The sequence below is a fragment of the Muntiacus reevesi genome, chromosome 6 (genome assembly GCF_963930625.1).
Source record: "Muntiacus reevesi chromosome 6, mMunRee1.1, whole genome shotgun sequence".
Taxonomy (NCBI): domain Eukaryota; kingdom Metazoa; phylum Chordata; class Mammalia; order Artiodactyla; family Cervidae; genus Muntiacus; species Muntiacus reevesi.
In genome coordinates this window covers 95,796,547-95,816,022 of record NC_089254.1, presented here as the reverse complement: position 1 = coordinate 95,816,022, position 19,476 = coordinate 95,796,547, and the positions used below count along the sequence as shown (strand labels likewise).

At 39.1% G+C, this 19,476-nt stretch overlaps 1 protein-coding gene across 2 annotated transcripts in view; it reads left to right on the top strand.

The window, feature by feature from the left end:
* The window catches only part of DGKI (diacylglycerol kinase iota), a 491,181-nt gene that overhangs the window by 378,600 nt on the left and 93,105 nt on the right, over positions 1 to 19,476 (top strand). For both annotated transcript variants that reach the window (XM_065938788.1, XM_065938787.1), the window contains 3 exons: positions 6,509 to 6,588; positions 9,076 to 9,120; positions 18,080 to 18,149. In XM_065938788.1, coding sequence (XP_065794860.1) covers positions 6,509 to 6,588; positions 9,076 to 9,120; positions 18,080 to 18,149 — 195 coding nt within the window. The remainder of the gene's footprint in view (positions 1 to 6,508; positions 6,589 to 9,075; positions 9,121 to 18,079; positions 18,150 to 19,476) is intronic.

Here is a 19,476-nt window from a genome sequence, read left to right as displayed (position 1 = left end):
AAACACACATACAAATGCTTGTTCTGTTCATAAATGTTCATATATATATATAAATATACCTATATATATATATATATACACCTATACCCATATACATATATATACACACACATATGAATGTGTATATAATGCATAGACTTAAAGATTAATAGTAGATGGACATTCATGTACCTCCCACCCAGATTAAGAAGCAGAACAAATAGCTCCCCTTATTCATCTTCTACCAAGATAATCCCATGTTGCTGACTTCTTTGTTTGTCATTCTCTTCATACGTATGTATTTACCATCAATATATGCATCCCTCATTCAGATACAGCAGTTTTGAAAAATCAAGTAGCAATCTTAAACCTCACTGTGCAAGGAAGTGATGATGATTTCACTTTTAGATGAAGCCTCTCAGGATCGGGAAAGAATCTCAGGAATAGTGTCTGGCTTCAGCTACCCTGGTGGCAGAGACCTGGGTTCAATATCTGGGAGGATCCCTTGGAGAAGGGAATGGCTACCCACTCCAGTATTCTTGCCTGGAGAATTTCATGGACAGAGGAGCCATAATCCATGGGATCAAAAAGAGTTGGACACAACTGAGCGACTAACACTTTTCAGCTTCCCCAAGAGTACCTGTGCGCCCATTCTATGAGGTTTAGTGGGCAAGGTCATGATTGCATTCTGGGAAGCATTTGGCAAGGTGTTAGGATGGGTTCTAGTTCATGTGGAACTGTCGTTATAAGGAATGGACTTTGAATTTTTCTCCTTCACCAAGACCTAACTGTTGCTCTCAAGAACAGGTTAAGGCAGAGCAAATCTTGGGGTGATTGTTAGAAAACTGGTTCAGACTCACTTAGACATTCTGTCTTTAAGTTGAAAAATAACTCTCCTGTGATGGTGAGACTTGATGATGACAGCTGTCTACATCTCGGCCTGTTGAGTCACTGTGCTCCAATATATCTGTCACCCTAGAATCCTCTAGCCCCATCCCCTTGGAGGGTTTGTTTTTTCTTTGGTAGATTCCCCATTATATCCCATGCAGTCCTCATTCTTGTTCCAAATTCAACTTTTGTTGGTGCAAGTTCTGCAGTGACTTTTTAGTAGAGGGCAGAGACATTACTTTGCCAACAAAGGTCCGTCTGGTCAAGGCTATGGTTTTTCCAGTGGTCATGTATGGATGTGAGAGTTGGACTTTGAAGAAAGCTGAGTGCCGAAAAATTGATGCTTTTAAACTGTGGTGTTGGAGAAGACTCTTGAGAGTCCCTTGGACTGCAAGGAGATCCAACCAGTTCATCCTGAAGGAGATCAGTCCTGGGTGTTCATTGGAAGGACTGATGCTGAAGCTGAAACTCCAATACTTTGGCCACCTCATGCGAAGAGTTGACTCATTGGAAAAGTTTCTGATGCTGGGAGGGATTGGGGGCAGGAGGAGAAAGGGGCGACAGAGGATGAGATGGAGGTGGCTAGATGGCATCACCAACTCGATGGACATGAGTTTGGGTAAACTCCGGGAGTTGGTGGTGGAGAGGGCAGCCTGACGTGCTGCGATTCATGGGTTTGCAAAGAGTCGGACATGACTGACCGACTGAACTGGACTAAACTGATGTCCTTTATTTAGTCCTTGAACTTGTTTGGTAGTTTGAATTATGTGTAAAAGTCTTAGAATTCTGAACCCATTGCTTCCTTGCTTCTGTGACTGTACAATTGCCTTTGAGACATTTAAAACTGTCTAATCCCCATTTTCTTTGCCATCTAGTTTTTCCTCTTTGGAAATTTATAGACCCCTCTCTTTGTTCCCAATATTCTTAAATTTCAAAGTAAAATGTCTTCCTGTTCTCCTTTAGTTATTGTGAATGTTGGGCAGTTCAAGTTGGAAACTGATGTTCTTCAGTTCTAAGAAATAGTCTTGATTTTTGTTTGTTTCTGATAATTACTTCTATTTCTGATTTTTGGAACTCCTATTATTGGAAAGTTGGACCACTGGGCCAGTCTTATTTTCCTTACCTTTTCTTATACCTCTTTTTATTTCTTCTCTTCTTTTGTAAAGATTTCTTCACCTTCATCTTCTAACACTTCTATTAAACTCCATTCTATCAAATTTCAAGGACCTATTTGTTCTTTGAATAATGATCTATTTTCTTCTTCATATTCTTCATCTTTTAATATAATCATATTTATATTTCATGGAGGGAATATTCTCTCTTAACTCTCTGAGGATTCCTCAGAGAAGACTCTTCAGATCTCTTTCTAAGAATGTATTGTCTGGCTACCAGCTTTCTGGAAAGTTGAGTGAGAGAAGCAAGTTGGGTATCTCTGCATTCTGTAGATGATTAGTTAATCCCCATTTTCAATAAAGTAACTGTGCCTAACCAAGAGTAGGTGGTGGAATCTAGTGATTTAATATCCAGTGATTCTTATTTTAACTGCAAATGATGTTTCTGGGTAGTGCATCTTCTGACGGTTTTGCAGTGTAAATTGTGGTGGTTCTTATCCACCCCCACACATAGTTTAGAGTTAGACTGTCTAGGGGCTCTGAGTCAGTTATGAGTTTCCCATGTGCTTTAACCATTGCCATTTTCTCCTCACTGTTTCTCCTCTCTTTTTGTTGGTTTATATCTTTTTAAAATGCATGTGCTGTAATTTAGTAGCATTTCTGGCACAAGAGAAGTAAGTGTGTTAAATCTGCCTACTTAATCTAGAAATCAGCTTTTTCGTTATTGCTTAGTTAGAACTTATAAATTCCATTTGAGCCCTGCAATAAAAGTTCCATTATGTAGGTTGAGTATTGGCTGATGCTTATTGCAGTCAAATAAAATCTCTAACACTAAAATAAGATGAATCATCAAGATCAGGAATAGTAATGCTAATGCTGGGGTGAGAAGTATTCTCACTGCTCCCAATTAAGATGAAGGAAACTTCACTGAGGTTTGGCAATTGGTTGTCAGCAGTGTAAAAGGAAGGTGGTAATTTTACACAAGTTTCTGGTTTCTCTTCACCATTTAAAGCCTCAAACAGAAGTGTCAGATTACAATATTTTTGTACTACAGTTATCTTTTCCATCAAAGAGTAGAAGTTAATTTTAAATAAGCAGAATATAACTTACAGAATTACTACCAGCTAATCCTTGTGGCATGATACACTGAAAAACAGATTTTTGGTCATATCCAATTTTCTAGCTCAAGAGGTTCAAAAGTTAGTAAAGGGAGTGACGGAGAATAACATTGATCTTCTGGATAATATTCACTTTTAAATATAGTATTGCATTTAATTTTCCCAAAATCCTAGAAGATACCTATTCTAAATCCTATAGCCTTCAATCCAAGAATCAAGTTCAGTTCACTTCAGTCGCTCAGTCATGTCTGACTCTTTGTGACCCCATAGACGGCAGAACACTGGGCTTCCCTGTCCATCACCAACTCCTGGAGTTTACTCAACTCATGTCCATCGAGTCGGTGATACCATCCAACCATCTTATCCTCTGTCGTCCCCTTCTCCTCCTGCCTTCAGTCTTTCCCAACATCAGGGTCTTTTCTTTTTTCTTTTTTTTTTTTTTTTCTTCTTTTTTTTTTTCCAGGGTCTTTTCAAATGAGTCAATTCTTCACATCAGGTGGCCAAAGTATTGGAGTTTCAACTTCAGCATCAGTCTGTCCAATGAATATTCAGACTAATTTTCTTTGGGATGGACTGGTTGGATCTCCTTGCAGTTCAAGGGACTCTCAAGAGTCTTCTGCAAAAACCACAGTTCAAAAACATCAGTTCTTCATTGCTCAGCTTTCTTTATAATCCAACTCTCACATCCATACGTGACTACTGGAAAAACCACAGCTTTGACTAGACAGACCTTTGTTGGCAAAGTAATGTCTCTGCTTTTTAATATGCTGTCTAGGATCAAAGGATCAAAGGAATTAAGGAAGTTTTAAGACCAAACAGCTAATATGAGTCACTTGTAAGGCCAGAGCACTGGGCTATGAATCCAAAAGAGAATGACCATAAATTCTTTCTAGTGCATGGTAGTACTTTCATAGGATAAATTTGACAATTGCCAGTAATTATGCTATGAAATTGTGATATAGGACGCCGTTTTCCTTTTTTAAATCCCAATTGAACAGCTAATATCAATCAAATACAATTTCTCTTAATTAGCTTCTTGAGGAATCAGCAAAGTTGCTGAATTTATACTCTTAGTAGAAATGAATGACACATCTTTGAAAACTTTTTCCTAGACATTCATTATTTTGGGTCTATAATATCCAATCTCTAAGTATAGTTTAAAGTATCTGCTACCAAGTATATTGAATTTATGACCAGAATATCTCCAAGCATCGGTAGTAAGAAGAAGATCCCAGGTATTGACCAAATTCCTGCGTTCCCATATAACATGCCTCCTCATTTAAGTAAATAGGTAAATATTAATGGAATTTTATGTCTCTGCATTTGCACATTTGAAATTAAGAGAAAATATTATTAAACAAGATTCAGATATGGACTCTTATGGTAACTATAGTTGTATTCTGTTTCCACAATCTGTGATTTACTTTCTAGGTCAAAATTCTAGGTTTTCCTCCTCATTCGTCAAAGATTATTCTTATTCTTCTCTTACTTAACTAGATCACCTTATTCGAACCTATTGAGTAGTCTAGTTGAGGATAATTACTTCAGTCACTACTTTTAGGAATCTCTTTATTGAATTTGCCTTTCATTCCTTTCAAAGATGCATGATTGTCATACTGAAGACTTTTTTGGATATTTCTAGCTATATACAAATTTAAAAAGAGAGGAAAAAGTATTTCCCCAGATTATTGTTCCCTCAAACATGTGACATTTGCAAGGTTCCTCACCTGCTTGCTTACTGTTCTCTTGCTTAGCTTCTGGAAGAACAGGCAAAGGCAAGCTCCAACCTAATGCACACTGTCTACTCTCACTCCCGAATTCCTTTTTTGTCTATCCTGTACACACTTAGCTCTTAAAGACACACTTTCTCTTTCACACTTGAACAGGCTCTAAGCTTGTCTTCCTCCTCCCTCCAGCCCCTGCCTTTTTTGAAAAAAACAAAGTTTTATTAAATATCTACCAGATATTGGGGTTGTAAAGGAAATAAGTCTCATTCCTGTGGTGAGAGAGTCCGTACTGATTCATAGGCTTACATAGCTCTACAGGGTGATGGATGTCTTCCAGTTTATGTGTGTAAACCTAAAGTATGAGACAGTGGTATTGATCTTCCTGAGGAGCCAATCTAGGGGGTAATGTTGAGAAATAAATTCTATCTCTTTTTCTCCAGACCACTCTTGCTTCTCTAAAAGACCAATGGGGCTCCATATCTTTCAGAGAGCCTAAAATCTACCCTCCAGGCAAGAATTAGTCCCTCTCGCCTAGTTTTCAAGTGGCTTAAGTTCATAATTTACCATAGCCTATGTTCCATATCTTATTTTTCATATGTGTGTCTTCTCTACAACTTTGTGAGTTAAGATTTTCCCATGAGTTTAAATGTATTTTATTGTCTGTATGACTCATTTTTAAAGTCCTAGCACTTTGCATTTCAGACCTACTTATCAATGATGAGGCTTTAAAAATTCAATGAGTGAAAGATTTTTAAAAATCTTTAGTGGACACCATTGTCCTGTCATCTCCTTGTTAACCTCTAGTTGGTTGATCCAAGATTTTGAAATGTTTTTTAAATCATGGGTTTAATAATATAACTATACTTATAAAATCAGAAATGTACCCATACATTTTTTGAAGTTTTGGGAAGGAGACTACTTTCATTATTTCAGACAATCCTATGGCTATATCTAAAGTAGGAGTTTCTGTCTACTAAAACCATTGTGTGACATTTACTACCACCTAGAAAAGATATTTAAAGCACCTGACAGCTTCTTCTCATTGATTTCTGAAGCCCTGCTTCTACCACATTTACACTGACCATCTTTAAAATCAACTGGATTTTATAGCTGTGAACCTTCTAGAAGTGTGTTTGGTTTTTTTTTTTTTTTTTTTTTTTTTAAGTATTTCTTGCTTGTTTAGTTCTAGTATTGGCTACCAGGTAGCAACAGGGCCTTGAGTAGCTTAAGCCTCTTATTAGGGAACTAATAAGTGACAGAAAGATTAAGCCCCATGCATTTAATAGGGAAAGAGGTAATGTCCAGAATCATGATTTTTTAATTCCTCTTTGGTACGTTGGCTATTGCAAATGCAGGCATGAACGATCAGTTGGCTGTGAACAGCCTCTGGCCCTGGCAGTCTACAGTTTCCATGACATTATATTTCATGTCAGGGCCACTGAGACAAAAGTGCAATGAAAGCTGGCCAGGTGGCCAGGGTCAACATGGATCATGCATGGCAAAAATATGAAAACTGCGTAAGTAAAGAGACCGAGCTCATAGGAGAGGTGCCGGGAGAGAGTGAAATATCCAAAAAAGCAATAATGTTTATGAGAGGTCTTTTTCAACCGTAAAAAATGCACTTATGCCAAAATAGAAAAATCAAATATGTTATTTTGGACTTTTCTCTTTCCTTCGCCCTCAGCCATCCCACTGGGCATTCTAGTTGTGCGTGGAGACTGTGATTTGGAGACTTGCCGTATGTACATAGATCGCCTGCAGGAGGTGAGTTTCTTTAGTCAATTATTTATGCTGCTCAGTTTTCCATTTTTGTCAACGATTACCAGCCATCTTTATTTACTTCTAAAATGAGGCATTTGGGGAGGAATGGAAAAATGGTGGCCTTATCATTCTCATCTTTTAAGCATACACGGTATCTTCTCCCTCCCCACCCCACTGCTGTTTCCCCTCCTCAGGTGGTTGGAATGGGAAAGCGTTGATGGGGTTAAAACAGCACGATGCTGCTCCAGTGTGATCCAGAAGTATCACTTGGAAGTCCTTGTCTTGCCAGACGGCTCACCTGTGTTTTTTGAACTCTACAGAATTTCTAAGGGCATGATAAATAATAAAGGGGGGAGATTTGGGGTTACTTAGTCCATGGGGTCGCGAAGAGTCAGACATGACTGAGCGACTTCACTTTCACTTTACCCTTTCATCGTTGGAGAAGGAAATGGCAACCCACTCCAGTGTTCTTGCCTGGAGAATCCCAGGGATGGGGGAGCCTGGTGGGCTACCATCTATGGGGTCGCACAGAGTCGGACACAACTGAAGCGACTTAGCAATGCTTTGTATCTAGTACAAACTTCAGTCAGAGACAACTAGGTTTATTTTTTAATGTAACTTCTACAGGAAAAAAAAAAAAACTTCTATCTTAAAATAATTTGTGTCAGAACACAAAGGAATAATCTATTATTTTTTTTCTCAATCCAGTCACCACTGAGAAAGAGAAAGAGGAGTCTTATATGGTACATTCCCTTGAACTGCACCTGCAAAGCCCAGAGACCCAGATCCATCACTGCAGTGGTCGTGGGTCATTTTTACAGAACTTCAAGGGAGAGTATTCAGTATCTTATCCTGAAAATGGCAAAACACACACACACACACACACACACACACACACACACACACACAAACAGCCACTTCTTTATCTTTGTTTCCTGGTGAAAGATGTACATTAGACTCACTTTTGGGGATGTGGTCCAGACATTTTTATTTTTAGAGCTGTTGGGTGATTTTGATAAATACCCCAACATGAGCAACTCTCTTCCAGACAACACATTATACATAAGTAAACATTGCAAATGAAGAAGATGTATAGTGTTTAAAATCCCTTCGAATTTTGCAGCTCCTTAGCTTTGAACATTAGATTCTGTTTCTGTTGGTGGATATAAACTCAAGTAGGAGGCATAAAATAATGTAATAATTACGGATTTTTCTCTTCAGCATTGTTATGGATAGAGTTGGAATTGGGAATGCAGAATATTTTGAGATAGATGCCAAACTGTGACTGTTAATAAGGGCGAGAGAAGAAAAGTCAACAAGGTTTATACTTGTGGCCTCATTTGGCTACTTTTACCAAAGATAGCTCGAGCATGTTAAAGTTTGTAAACTTCTTAGTCTGTGACTCAGGTCCAAATCAATCCTAGAACATATAGTAGGTTGTTCTTTTTTTTTTTTTTTTCAAAATAATATTCTTTTATTGTAGATCCTCCCTCAAAAAAAACCTGCAGTAAAAAAGTCATAATTGATAACAAACATATATATATATATATATATATATATATATATATATATATAAAACACTTGGGTAACTTAAGATCCTCCAATAGCAAAACATTTGACTGGTGAATTGACTTTGTTGAAAATTAACGGTTAGGCTCATTGCACCAATATTGAACAACTAAAAGTAGGATTAAAAAAAAAAGTAAAGAGCAAGCACAGATAAAGAGGAAAAGTTTTAAACTTGGACTTAGACAGTAAGTTGATAAAGCCCATGGGAAGCAGGTGTGAGGACAAAGGTACCCAGGATTGCTGACATCTGTAAATAGGATCACTGTGCTCATTAACATGGAAGCCTGCAGGACATGACAGTGGCAACAACTTAGTTATAAAACTTTATACAGGGAGCCTGGCTCTCAGAATCTTCCTGTAAAACCTCATTAATTTCAGCCCTGTTAATTTGCACTTCGTGATCATGCAGAGATGGTCAGCGATTTTCTTTTCAGTCTATGGAATCTTGTTTGCCAAGCAACTTACTGGTATAAACACAATTATCATGACGGTATGTTTTTGGTCTTAGATAAATAAAGTCTTCCTAAGTGCCTAAAGGGACTTAAGTAGCTTATTTCACAAGCCAAAACTCCAGGTGCAAGTTAAATATGACCCCCATTAATTACAACAAAATCGCCTGTCTTTTACTTCTGGTCTTCTCTATCCTTGAAATTACACTGCTCACCTCTAAACACTTTGAGATTTCTAAGTTTCAGTAGCTAAATGGCCTTTCTTCTCTCAGTCCAACTTAATGTGCTTTTATTATTTTTGGCATTATCATCATTGTTTAACCTTGAGGGATTGGGGAGAGTAAGATGCTTTCCAGATGGGCTTAATAATATAAAATTGGGCATTTAGTTGATGTAGTCGTGGAAGCAGCTTGTTCAAAATAATCTTAAGATATGTGGGTATGTTTTTCTTTTTTTTCCATTTTCTCATTAGGACCTGCAGTCAGTTTCTTCTGGCTCCCAGAGAGTTCATTACCAGGTAACATATAATTGACTCTCCTTGTTTCTTACCTTCTGGCCAAAAGAAGTCCAGTTTTCAATTAATGTCTCATTTGAATTAGATTCCACATCTTCCTTGAGGGATAGAATTCACTCCGAGAGCCAAGTTGAAGCTGGCATTTTGATTCTTGTGCCTTTTCCTGCAAAATGGATAATTCTAGTCTAGCACAAATTTGGGCTGTGGCTGTCCTCCGAGATCTTTTAGAGATTATAAAATGAAGTGCTTTTAGTGACAAATACTAGAAAACACAACTCAAACTAGCTTGACGGGGAGTCTTTTGCTTTACATCAATACAAAGTTCAGATCCAGGGTGAATTTTGTGTACCCTTTGACCACGGTTCAAACTCCATTTTTCTGTTGGTTTTTCTGCTCTGTTCTCTTTTCTGTGAATTTTCACCCCTGGACAAGATGTTTTCCTGGTCCACGATGGCTGCCGGGAGAAACCAGGACTTGGGTTTCTTGTTCACAACCAAGAGAGTAAATGCTGTGCTTCCACAACCATCAAACCAGCTTTCTAAAATGCAATCTGATAGTCGCATCCTGGCTTCATAGACAGAATCCAATAAACCCAGCCTGCCTCTCTCCAGTAACCCACCCCCAGTCCATGGGAAAACACTCAGCTGCCTTTGCCTCAGCATTCCCTGGGAGCACAGTTTCTCACTCACTTTCCCTTCTCTGTGATTCAGCACAGGCCTCTGCAAGCCATCCTCTTCCCATTCGGTTTCCCAGGCATGATTTAGATGCCAGCGCACAGCACCATGCCACATTGTAAGGGGTGTGTGCAAAGTGCTCTCAGGTGTCCCATAAAAGCCCTTGTCTCTGAGAAGCCCAGTACCCTTGCCAGCTGGGAGGGGTGTGTGGAAGTCACAGCATGCCAGTGACACCCTCCAAATAAATCTTCTCCTAGACCCTATATACTTCCATGTGGGAGAAGGACTTAAAATGTCTAAATTGTAATTCCTGCTAGCATCTCATTCTGGGCTTTGGTGCCTATTATACTACCCCTGAAACTGCTGGTTAAGCATCATTTTGCAAAAACAGTTTAAAGACCCCCGTGCCTTGTAGCCTCCGGGTAACTTTCTTCCCCTGTAGGTCAATAGCTATGCCCTCAGTCAAAGCAGCCTAATTATCCCGAGGCTGGATGATAGAAGTGGCCCTGGTGTTCTTGTTTGTTTGTATGTTTATTTCTCAGAGAAAGTACCCCACTATCCCAGAATCCTGCCCTCCATCTGGCTTCAATAGAAAGGACAAAAATTCACTTAGATGTGTTTACTATGAGAAAATAAATTCTACTTCTGGGACTGTTTTTTTTCTTTACACCAACCCTTAGAGGCAAATTTCACTGTATTTTTTAGATAGAGCACAAGCTTTCTTGTATCCATTATTTGCTTGTTTACCTAGAGTCAATATCTAGATATCATTTTATTTTTTTAAGTGTTTTTAAAGACTAGACTAGAGCTGATTTCTACCCTTTAAGGATTGGCACTGCTAGCCATAAGATTTCAAGTCTTTTTTAAGAATTTTTAATTGTTATACATGGTATTTTAAACCTTTGCAGCTTTGTCAAAGCATCTCAAACATTTCCTCTAATTAGTTTTATGATGCATTTATTTATTATCCTGACTTATTCAACGTAGTCATTTTGGCATGAGAGTTTTGATATATGGATATTTTGTACCATGTTTTCTTTATGCCGTGTTTGTACAAGTCTGCAGATAGCAGGGGATGGTTGAGACTCTAGAAGATGATAAAGACATTTATTTTATTGATTATTTGTTCATAACAACCTGCAGAAGGATTAATGGTACTCATCTATGATAAGTAATGATACTTTTCTGTATCAAAATCTTTCTGCTTTTGTTGTTTGTTCACAGTCAGGTCAAACCCTGGTGTCAAAACTGCTGCATTATAAATGTCACTTTCAAAAGTTTGTGTACTGACCAGGTAGGATGACCAATTCAGTGATCAAAGATGAGTGTCAGGGTGTTACTTTGCACCACATACTTCCTTGAAGAGTTATAAAAAGCAGGGGCCATTTGGGTAGTAAGAGAAGGCTGGAATAAGGTTGTCTAGGGATGCCCAGAATCTGCTCATTAAATAGGTAGTTTAACTGTGGGAGATGATATTTGAACTAACATGGCTGGAGAGTAGGGAGAAGGTGGTGAGGAAATTTCCTAAGCAGATTTTCAGAAAGCTGTTTGAGACAAGGAGTAGGGGGATATAAAAACCTTCTCATTTGGCTGAGATTACAAGCACAGACAGACAGGAGTAGGAATGAGTTGGAGGGATGGTGAATGAAGAGTTCTCTTTTAGCTGCAATAATTTTGATCTGCCTATTAGATGCAAGAGGTTTTGGTGAATAGACAATTGGATGTATGGCTTTCAAAGCTCATTGAAAAATTCATCCCTCAACACAGAAATTTGAGAGTTGTTAGCAAAGGAATGCTACTTCATTGAACCTATCAGGCGCTTAGGGAGAGTTTGCGTAAAGAAAAGAGCTCAGTGTCATATGTGTCTAGTGAGTGGTCAAGAACACCACAAGGTTAAGAGAACAGTCAGTCAATAAGAGTCATGGAGACAGACAAGTAGCTGGAAAGTTGGAAGTCAAGGAGAAGATGGTATCATGAAAGTCAAAACTGAAATGTATTTCAAAAAAGGCAGAAGTGATGAAATATGTCAAATGCTAAGGGGAGGCTGAGATGACATAGATTGATTTTGATATTTTCCTGTGCATATAAAATACATGGGCTAGAGTGCCATTCATTTTATCCAGAAAGTGACCAAACCAACTGGCAGGAAATTTAATACTAGATCTTTTGTTTCCTAAAGCAGAAACTGGTAATATCAACGTCTCTGGTCTGGATCAGTGAGATTAGCGAGTGACTAGGAGAAAGACCTGTAAGATGAATAGCAAAAAGCCTGAAATGCTTTCTAATGAGCTTTCTTATGTATGAGATGGAAGTAAATGTACTTGAGAATTAACCTGCATGGAATGAATAAACATCAGTAAGTTTGAAAACTTGCAAAATTCCTGTAGGCTCACTAACTTGCAGCTGGGATTTTAGCTGACTGTTTTCTAAGGCTAGAAAAAAACTCAAGAGAAAACCAGGCTTCAGAAAGGTGTGAAGTCCCCGAGACACCTTATTAATGAGCCAGATGGCAGTTCCTAGCCATTGAAGCAATGAAGTGCTTTGGTTTCTTCCTTTCCCAAATTCATAGTGAAATGCCAACAAAGCCCTAAGCCTCAAAATGACATCTTGTATTAACCTAACAAGGCCTTACAAGTTATACAAGAATTTATTGGATATTTATAGCCTGCTGAAAATTCCTGCCTGTACCATCTCTGAGGTCTAAACACAAAGCACCGCCCCCCCCCCATCCTAATGTAGCTCATGTAACCCTGTAACTGGTAAGTTATAACTTGATAAGCAAAATGCATTGTGCTAGCAGATTCAGGGTATTCCTGAGCTTGGCAGATAAGCTAGAATTCATAGGGAAATTGAACTTTGTCTACCTATTTAATAAGATTCATCTTGAGGCCTCCTACTATGAAATGATTTCTTCTCTGCTCCCTCTCTGGACTTCATTATATCTCTTTTTAAATCCAAGTTGTAAGGTTACTAAGGAATAGAGGCAGATTCAACCATCCTAGTGATTGTCAGCTGGGAGAGATTTGTCCCTCATATGGGACATGAAATTAAAAGATGCTTGCTTCTTGGAAGACTAGCTGTGACCAACCTAGACAGCATATTAAAAAGCAGAGACATTACTGACAAAGGTCTGTCTAGTCAAAACTATGGTTTTTCCAGGAGGCATGTATGGATGTAAGAATTGCACCATAAAGAAAGCTGAGCACTGAAGAATTGGTGCTTTTGAATTGTGGTGTTGGAGAAGACTCTTGAGAGTCCCTTGGACTGCAAGGAGATCAAACCAGTCCATCCTAAAGGAAATCAGTTCTGGATATTCATTGGAAGGACTGATGTTGAAGCTGAAGCTCCAATGCTTTGGCCACCTGATGGGAAGAACTGACTCACTGGAAAAGACCCTGATGCTGGGAAAGATTGAAGGCAGGAGAAGGGGATGACAGAGGATGAGATGGCATCACCAACACTATGGACATGAGTTTGAACAATCTCTGGGAGTTGGTAATGGACAGGGAATCCTGGCATGCTAAAGTCCATGGGGTCGCAAAGAATTGGACATGATTGAGCAACTGAACTGATGGGACAATTGGTCTATTTGAACATTTTTGTGTGTCATGACTAGGGAATGTGGAAGTACCAGAATCTACTGAGTACAGGTCAAGGAAGCTGCTAAACATGCCACAAGGCACAGGGCAGTTCCCTGCAACGGAATTGTCCATCCCCAAAGGTCAGTTGTGAGGGGTTTGAGAAGCCCTGAGTCATTCTGATGGCTCTCAGGACATCTGGGGACAAGGTCAATGACAGTGCTAGATGAAGAAAGTGGAAAGAGAGAGAAAGAGGAATAGGAAGAGACAAAGAGGTAAAGGAAAGTAGGAAGAGTTGTCTGTGGATATGGTGGCGCAAAGGAACCAGGGACTATTAGGGATTTTGTAGACACTCAGGGTTTCACCATATGGGGCACTTGTAGTTGGCACGCAGAAGTGTGTTTTCAGACTATTATGAGCTAATAATTTGAGGTTTTAATAAATACAATGTGTGCGTGTGTGCTCAGTCACTTTAGTCGTGTCCGACTCTTTGTGACCCCATGGACTGTAGCCCACCAGGCTGCTCTGTCCATGGGATTCTCCAAGCAAGAATACTGGAATGGGTTGCATTGCCCTCCTCCAGGGAATCTTCTTTACTCAGGAATCAAACTCACATCTCTTATGTCTCCTGCATTGGCAGGCAGGTTCTTTACCACTAAGGCCACCTGAGGAGCCCTAATAAATACAGTAGGACTCAATAATAAGTGAAAATGGATCTGGTGATTCCTCCTCTTTAAGAATCAATTTACTTAGGATAACTCTAGAATAGTAGGAATATTTCATTATAGATGTAATAATTTCAAAAAGTTCTCTCATCCTTTAGAGCCCTTATAGATGTCTTTCACTTTCATAAGAAAACACTCTTGGTCAAATCTGACTCTACAACCATTTGTTCATCCTCTGATCCCTTTTTTTCTACCTGCCTAATGTACTCCTGGAGGGTAGGTCTGTGCTGTAGTCCATCAGAGCTCTGTCAGGTCCTGGGCAAACAGCATGTGTCTTCAAATATTTGACTCATTCCTCTTCTCCTACTGGCTGCCCTTACTCATCTCCCTCCTCTCTCTGAAATGTCTCCCTCCTTAATTTGTGGTCTGGAGTCTAGAAGCGTCTGAATGGAGGAGTTGAAGCCAGTTCAAGGGAGTCTTCCTGGGAATTAGTTTGTCTTGTCTTAGACAAGGACAGGTGTTAGGTAGACAATTTGGAGAAGGTCGTTTTTTGGGTGCTAGATCAAAGCTGTCAGAAATGGCTCAAATGGGGAATTAAAGTAAGACTTGCCTGGGGCCAGGTTCTGTTTGCTATTACAAGTGAAAGCTAGACAGCTTGCTCTGTCTCACACGCATACACATATACATACACACAGAATTGTTGTTGTTAATGGAAGACATTCTCGCCAGAAAAGGGCTCTTGAAAACTTTGGAATATGTCTCATTTCCATCTTCTACCACACCATCACTATTTTGTCATCTTTCAAAGCTGGATTTGCAAATGGGTATCCCATTTCTGTACATTTCTTCTGCAAGAATGGTGGGTAGTAAAGGAATAGATTTGATAAGTAAAAGATATTGGTATATAGCCTGGTGATGGAAAGAGAGGGAAAAATGAATGTGTAGATGGGTTAGATGCAGGAAATGTCAAGGCCAGCAAAGAAGAAATTTGGATGGATACACAAGAGAAATTTAAAAGTTGCGATTATTGACTAGACATTATTAGATGAAGCAGAAATCCCTAATTCAAAGGGACTTCTATTTTGCCTCTGCTTATATCTTCCCTAAATTTTGTGAAAGAAAAAGAATTTCATTCACAGTAAAGGTGTACTTAAATGCTAGGTGAATATTGCTTAATTGGGTAACCTAGTGGAGTATTTAATGGGGCTGCTGCACAATCATGAAATTATGTGTGAATCAGCTGTGAGTAATTGAATGTAAATTAAGGGCAAGTTTGGTGTGTGTTTGCCCGATAGTGGTTAAGGTAATTTCCTTATCAATTACATATAATTCATGCCAGTTGACTTTCAAAAATATGTATCTGAGGAATGTCAGGTTTGTTTTTGTGCATGCTCTGTTTTTAGCATGAGAACAGATTTTCCATTAGAATATATCAAAAGAGAAAATTCACGTATCAGGAGTTTTGGGAATTAGCAGTATTTGTTAATATTGCTTATTTAAAGAGCATGAAGTTTTTAAAAGGTAGAAAGCATAATTACATCCAGGGTTATATAAATCTGCCTACACTATAGAGCAATGACGGTTGCATTCATCTAAGTCCTACCATATCTGTGAAGAAAAATGACAGATCACAAAATGAGCAAGTCAAGTATCTTATCTCTTTGATGAATCATTGATTTGATATGCTGTTTGAGAGGACAGAGAAGACAAGAAGCCCTAAACTAGTCCTGAAGGCTGTTGACATTGTGGTTAGTGGCACCGCTCAGGGGATTATGTGACTGTCTGGAAAAGTAGCTGCATTCAGACAATCACATTCCTGAAGTGTCTACAGTCAGTGCTGAAATGGGCTTGCTTTTGAGCTTTTGTGGCTCCATCAGAAATTGTCTGTTTATACCGACTTTAACGTGCGGCATTCACAAAGCAAACGTGTCTGGCCATTCTTTCGGCTCTCACTGTTTAGTGGCAAGGATGCTGCCTTGCCTGTGCCATGGCTCCCTGGCCCCATGAAATCCTGGGGGCCAGTCCTTGACCTCCTGGTGGGGGCGCTTTTGTTTCCTTATTTCCCCCTTTTGCTGCTCAAGTCTGACTCCTGGACTGCACTGCATTGCTGAACCTGAATCCAGGATTCTTAATGCCAGGGTCACCCACCCTACCTGTGTGCCAGGTCCTCTGTGAGGCCACAGGCTACCTGATGGAATACCCACAATGTGTTAGCACCAAGAGTTAGTTAAGACAAAGTCACAGCAACTTTTTTATTATCTCCATACGAACATCACTCCACTTCTGGTCCTCTTTTTCGGTTAGGAGAATTGAGGGTGTGATAGACAAACTGAAAAAGTTATGTGTGTACAGAAGACCTGCTGATATCATCTCTGTGGTCCTCATTTGTTTGGGCCCATCAAGAATTTGAAGAAATTAACAGATCTTGACTTTGGGTTATTATGATTTCCTTTTTGACAATCTGTTCCTCTTTACTTCTGGTCCACTTTTAATCCATTCCAATGTACATTTGTCTTTGATATTAAGATCCTTAAGTTATTTCTCTCCCTTTTTTTCATGGAAAGGCATATTTTAAATATAGCAATGTGTACATGTCAATCTCAAATTACCAGTCTATCCTTCCCCTATCCTTTGCCCTTGGTAACTGTAAGTTTGTTCTCTAAGTCTGTGAGTCTATTTTTGTTTTGTATATAAGTTCATTTATATCAATTTTTTTTAATTACACACATAAATGACATTGTATTATATTTGTCTTCCTCTGACTTACTTAGTATGATCATTGGTAGCTTTAGTTGTTTTATAAAAATGCATTAAGAATCATAAATTTCTTTAAAATAAGATATCATATGTGCCAAAGTATAATTCCCAAAACATTAAACACAATTCTCATATAAATAGGTACATATCAAGATTTCATGTAGCCCACAGCCAGTTCAAAAATGAAGACTGTATATTTATCTCTATATCCATGCTATATCACTTCTATATCTCTACATGTAAATTTTGCTGCCAGTCCTGAGATCAGGTTTTCCTCTATTCATTATTTAATTTGAAGAATCCATTCATATAAAAACTTCATCTACCCAAGATTCCTAATAATGGGCAATTTTAGTCCCTGTTACTTTAGGCCAATGATTCTAAAACTTGGGCATACATCAGACTCAACCTCAGCGATTGTTGGGTATCATCCCAGGGTGTCTATAGATCTGGGGTGGCACCTGGGAATTTGTGTTCCTAGCAACCTCCTAGCTGATGCTGCTGGTTCAGCATTGCTTTAAGATTCACTGATTTAAGCAGAAGCTTTGCCCCAGGACCATGTGGGACAGGTTCAACCTCCAAAGAAGTCAGCGCATAAACTCTGATTCGCTCTCTTATTAACCTCTTTTTTGTTTCTCCCATATCCTTCTCCCATCCCCCTCTGTACACACGAGGTCATGCACAGCCAGCCTCACTCCAGGGATGCTCCTTCTATTGGAACATCTCAGAGTGCTAATAAGGGTCAAAGTCCCAGTGTCTTCACCACAGAGACCTGCCCTCCCTCCTAATCTGTCCTGTTTCTGTGAGTTATCTCAGTTTCACTGAGTCCAGTCCATAATGCCCCAAATCCCCTTATAAACTAGAATTTTATGTTTTAAAGAATTGTGAGTGGCAGGGATTCTCTTAGTAGGGGACATTTTTATACCTGTATGGAGAACTGAAATGCAAATGACAGCCAGCTGCCACTAGGTCCTCAGCTTCATAAAGGAAAAGAAAGAGAGTTCCCGAAGGAAGTACATGTCCCAAGTTATAGAATTTATGAATGCTTAATGGAAAAATGGAAAACCTCCTGGAAATTGTATGTGAGAGTTGTTATGTGAAATAAATCATTTCCAAGCAGAGCCCCTGTGGGTGTTTCCAGTGAAAAGTATGGTTCAATCTCTCACTAATGCTTTGAGTAGGAAAGGATGCTCACTCTTAAAAATAGGTGATGAGGCAGAATGTGGAGTGAGGAACAGCTCTCAGCTCATTCAAATGGAGCCATGAGGATGTGTGTGTGTCTTTCCAGGACCAAGAAACCTCCTTCCCTAGGGCGCTCTCAGCTCAGAGACTCTCCCCACGGTGGTGCTTTCTAGATGGTGAGTGTTTCTGTATTTTCGGATGGGTGGGGGTTCGGGAAGCCTCAGGGCAGAGCATTGATGGCTTGAGTGGACTCTGATTTTCCGAAAGATTGTTCAGGAACCCTCCACGTGATTGGTATTTGTACCTCAAACAATGTGGACTTTCTGATACTGCAGCACACTTTCCTGAAGTTATCTCCCTCAAAGCAAGTTGGTTAACTCTGGCCAAACTTCTCAGCATCAAATTGCTCAAGCTAATACGTCCCTTTCTGTGCCCCCTTTTCCAAAAATGTGTTGAGTGCCTGTCTTCAATTCAGGCTGGTAGCTGGATTTCATCAGCGGGGGGGAATAGGTACTCATTTGCATCTTGTTTGCATATTATAGTATTATTTTCAGTAAGTCATCATCTCAGAATGAGCTGCAAATTTTTGTGAAAGAGTGGGCATTTTCAGTTTCATTCACATCTCCTCTGCTGAGCCTGACATGTTGAATACATAGTAGGTTGATCATTTTCTGATTGGTTAATGTGATTAATGAGTCCATTTTCCATCCATCCCCCTGAAGACTGTCTAATCCCACTTTTCTGTCCAGTTACACATTTTACAGTACATTTCTGCTTAGATACTCCCAGTGGGCCTACTATACAGTATCTCTCATCTCTGTGGACATTGGGCTTTCACTGTATGCCTCTCTTTTGTTTAGCTCTGTGTACATCTGAAAGGTTATAAATGTGGACAAGAGAATGATGAGCTGTGTGAGGGTTTGCACATTTTATGAAGATGAGCACCCGTATCTGTATCAAATCTCATCCACACATATTATGACATCGGTTTTCACTAATGGCTTGTCAGCTGCCTCTGAAGATAATTGACACTGCTTTCCCTCCAGGTCCTTTATCCCCTTGTGATGAGAAACATAGTCATTTGTTTTTCCTAAATCCACAGAGGAACAACTTATATTTAAGAAAATTATGAGAATGTATATAAATTGTTCTATATGTAGTCTATTTTATATATGGTCTTAGATGAAATTCTAAGTGTGGTTAATGGTGTTAACCTAAATAGTAGATTTACTCTAGAAATAGCTGTGCTTAAAATGTTTAAAGATTGCAGTCGTACTTAAAAGAACAAAGTAGGTTAAGTCCTTCTCAGGCAGGTATTCCCCTCTCTGACTTTTAGAGGGTAAGAACCATGATTGTCTTGCTTTTTAGCTTATTTCCTTTGGAGAGAAGCTACTTGTTAAATATGTATGATTTTTGAACTATTATTTGCATTTTGAGTTTTTCCCTCTAGTACTATGTACTTTGTAGAAAATCTATTTATAATATGTGGACTCAGATAGATTT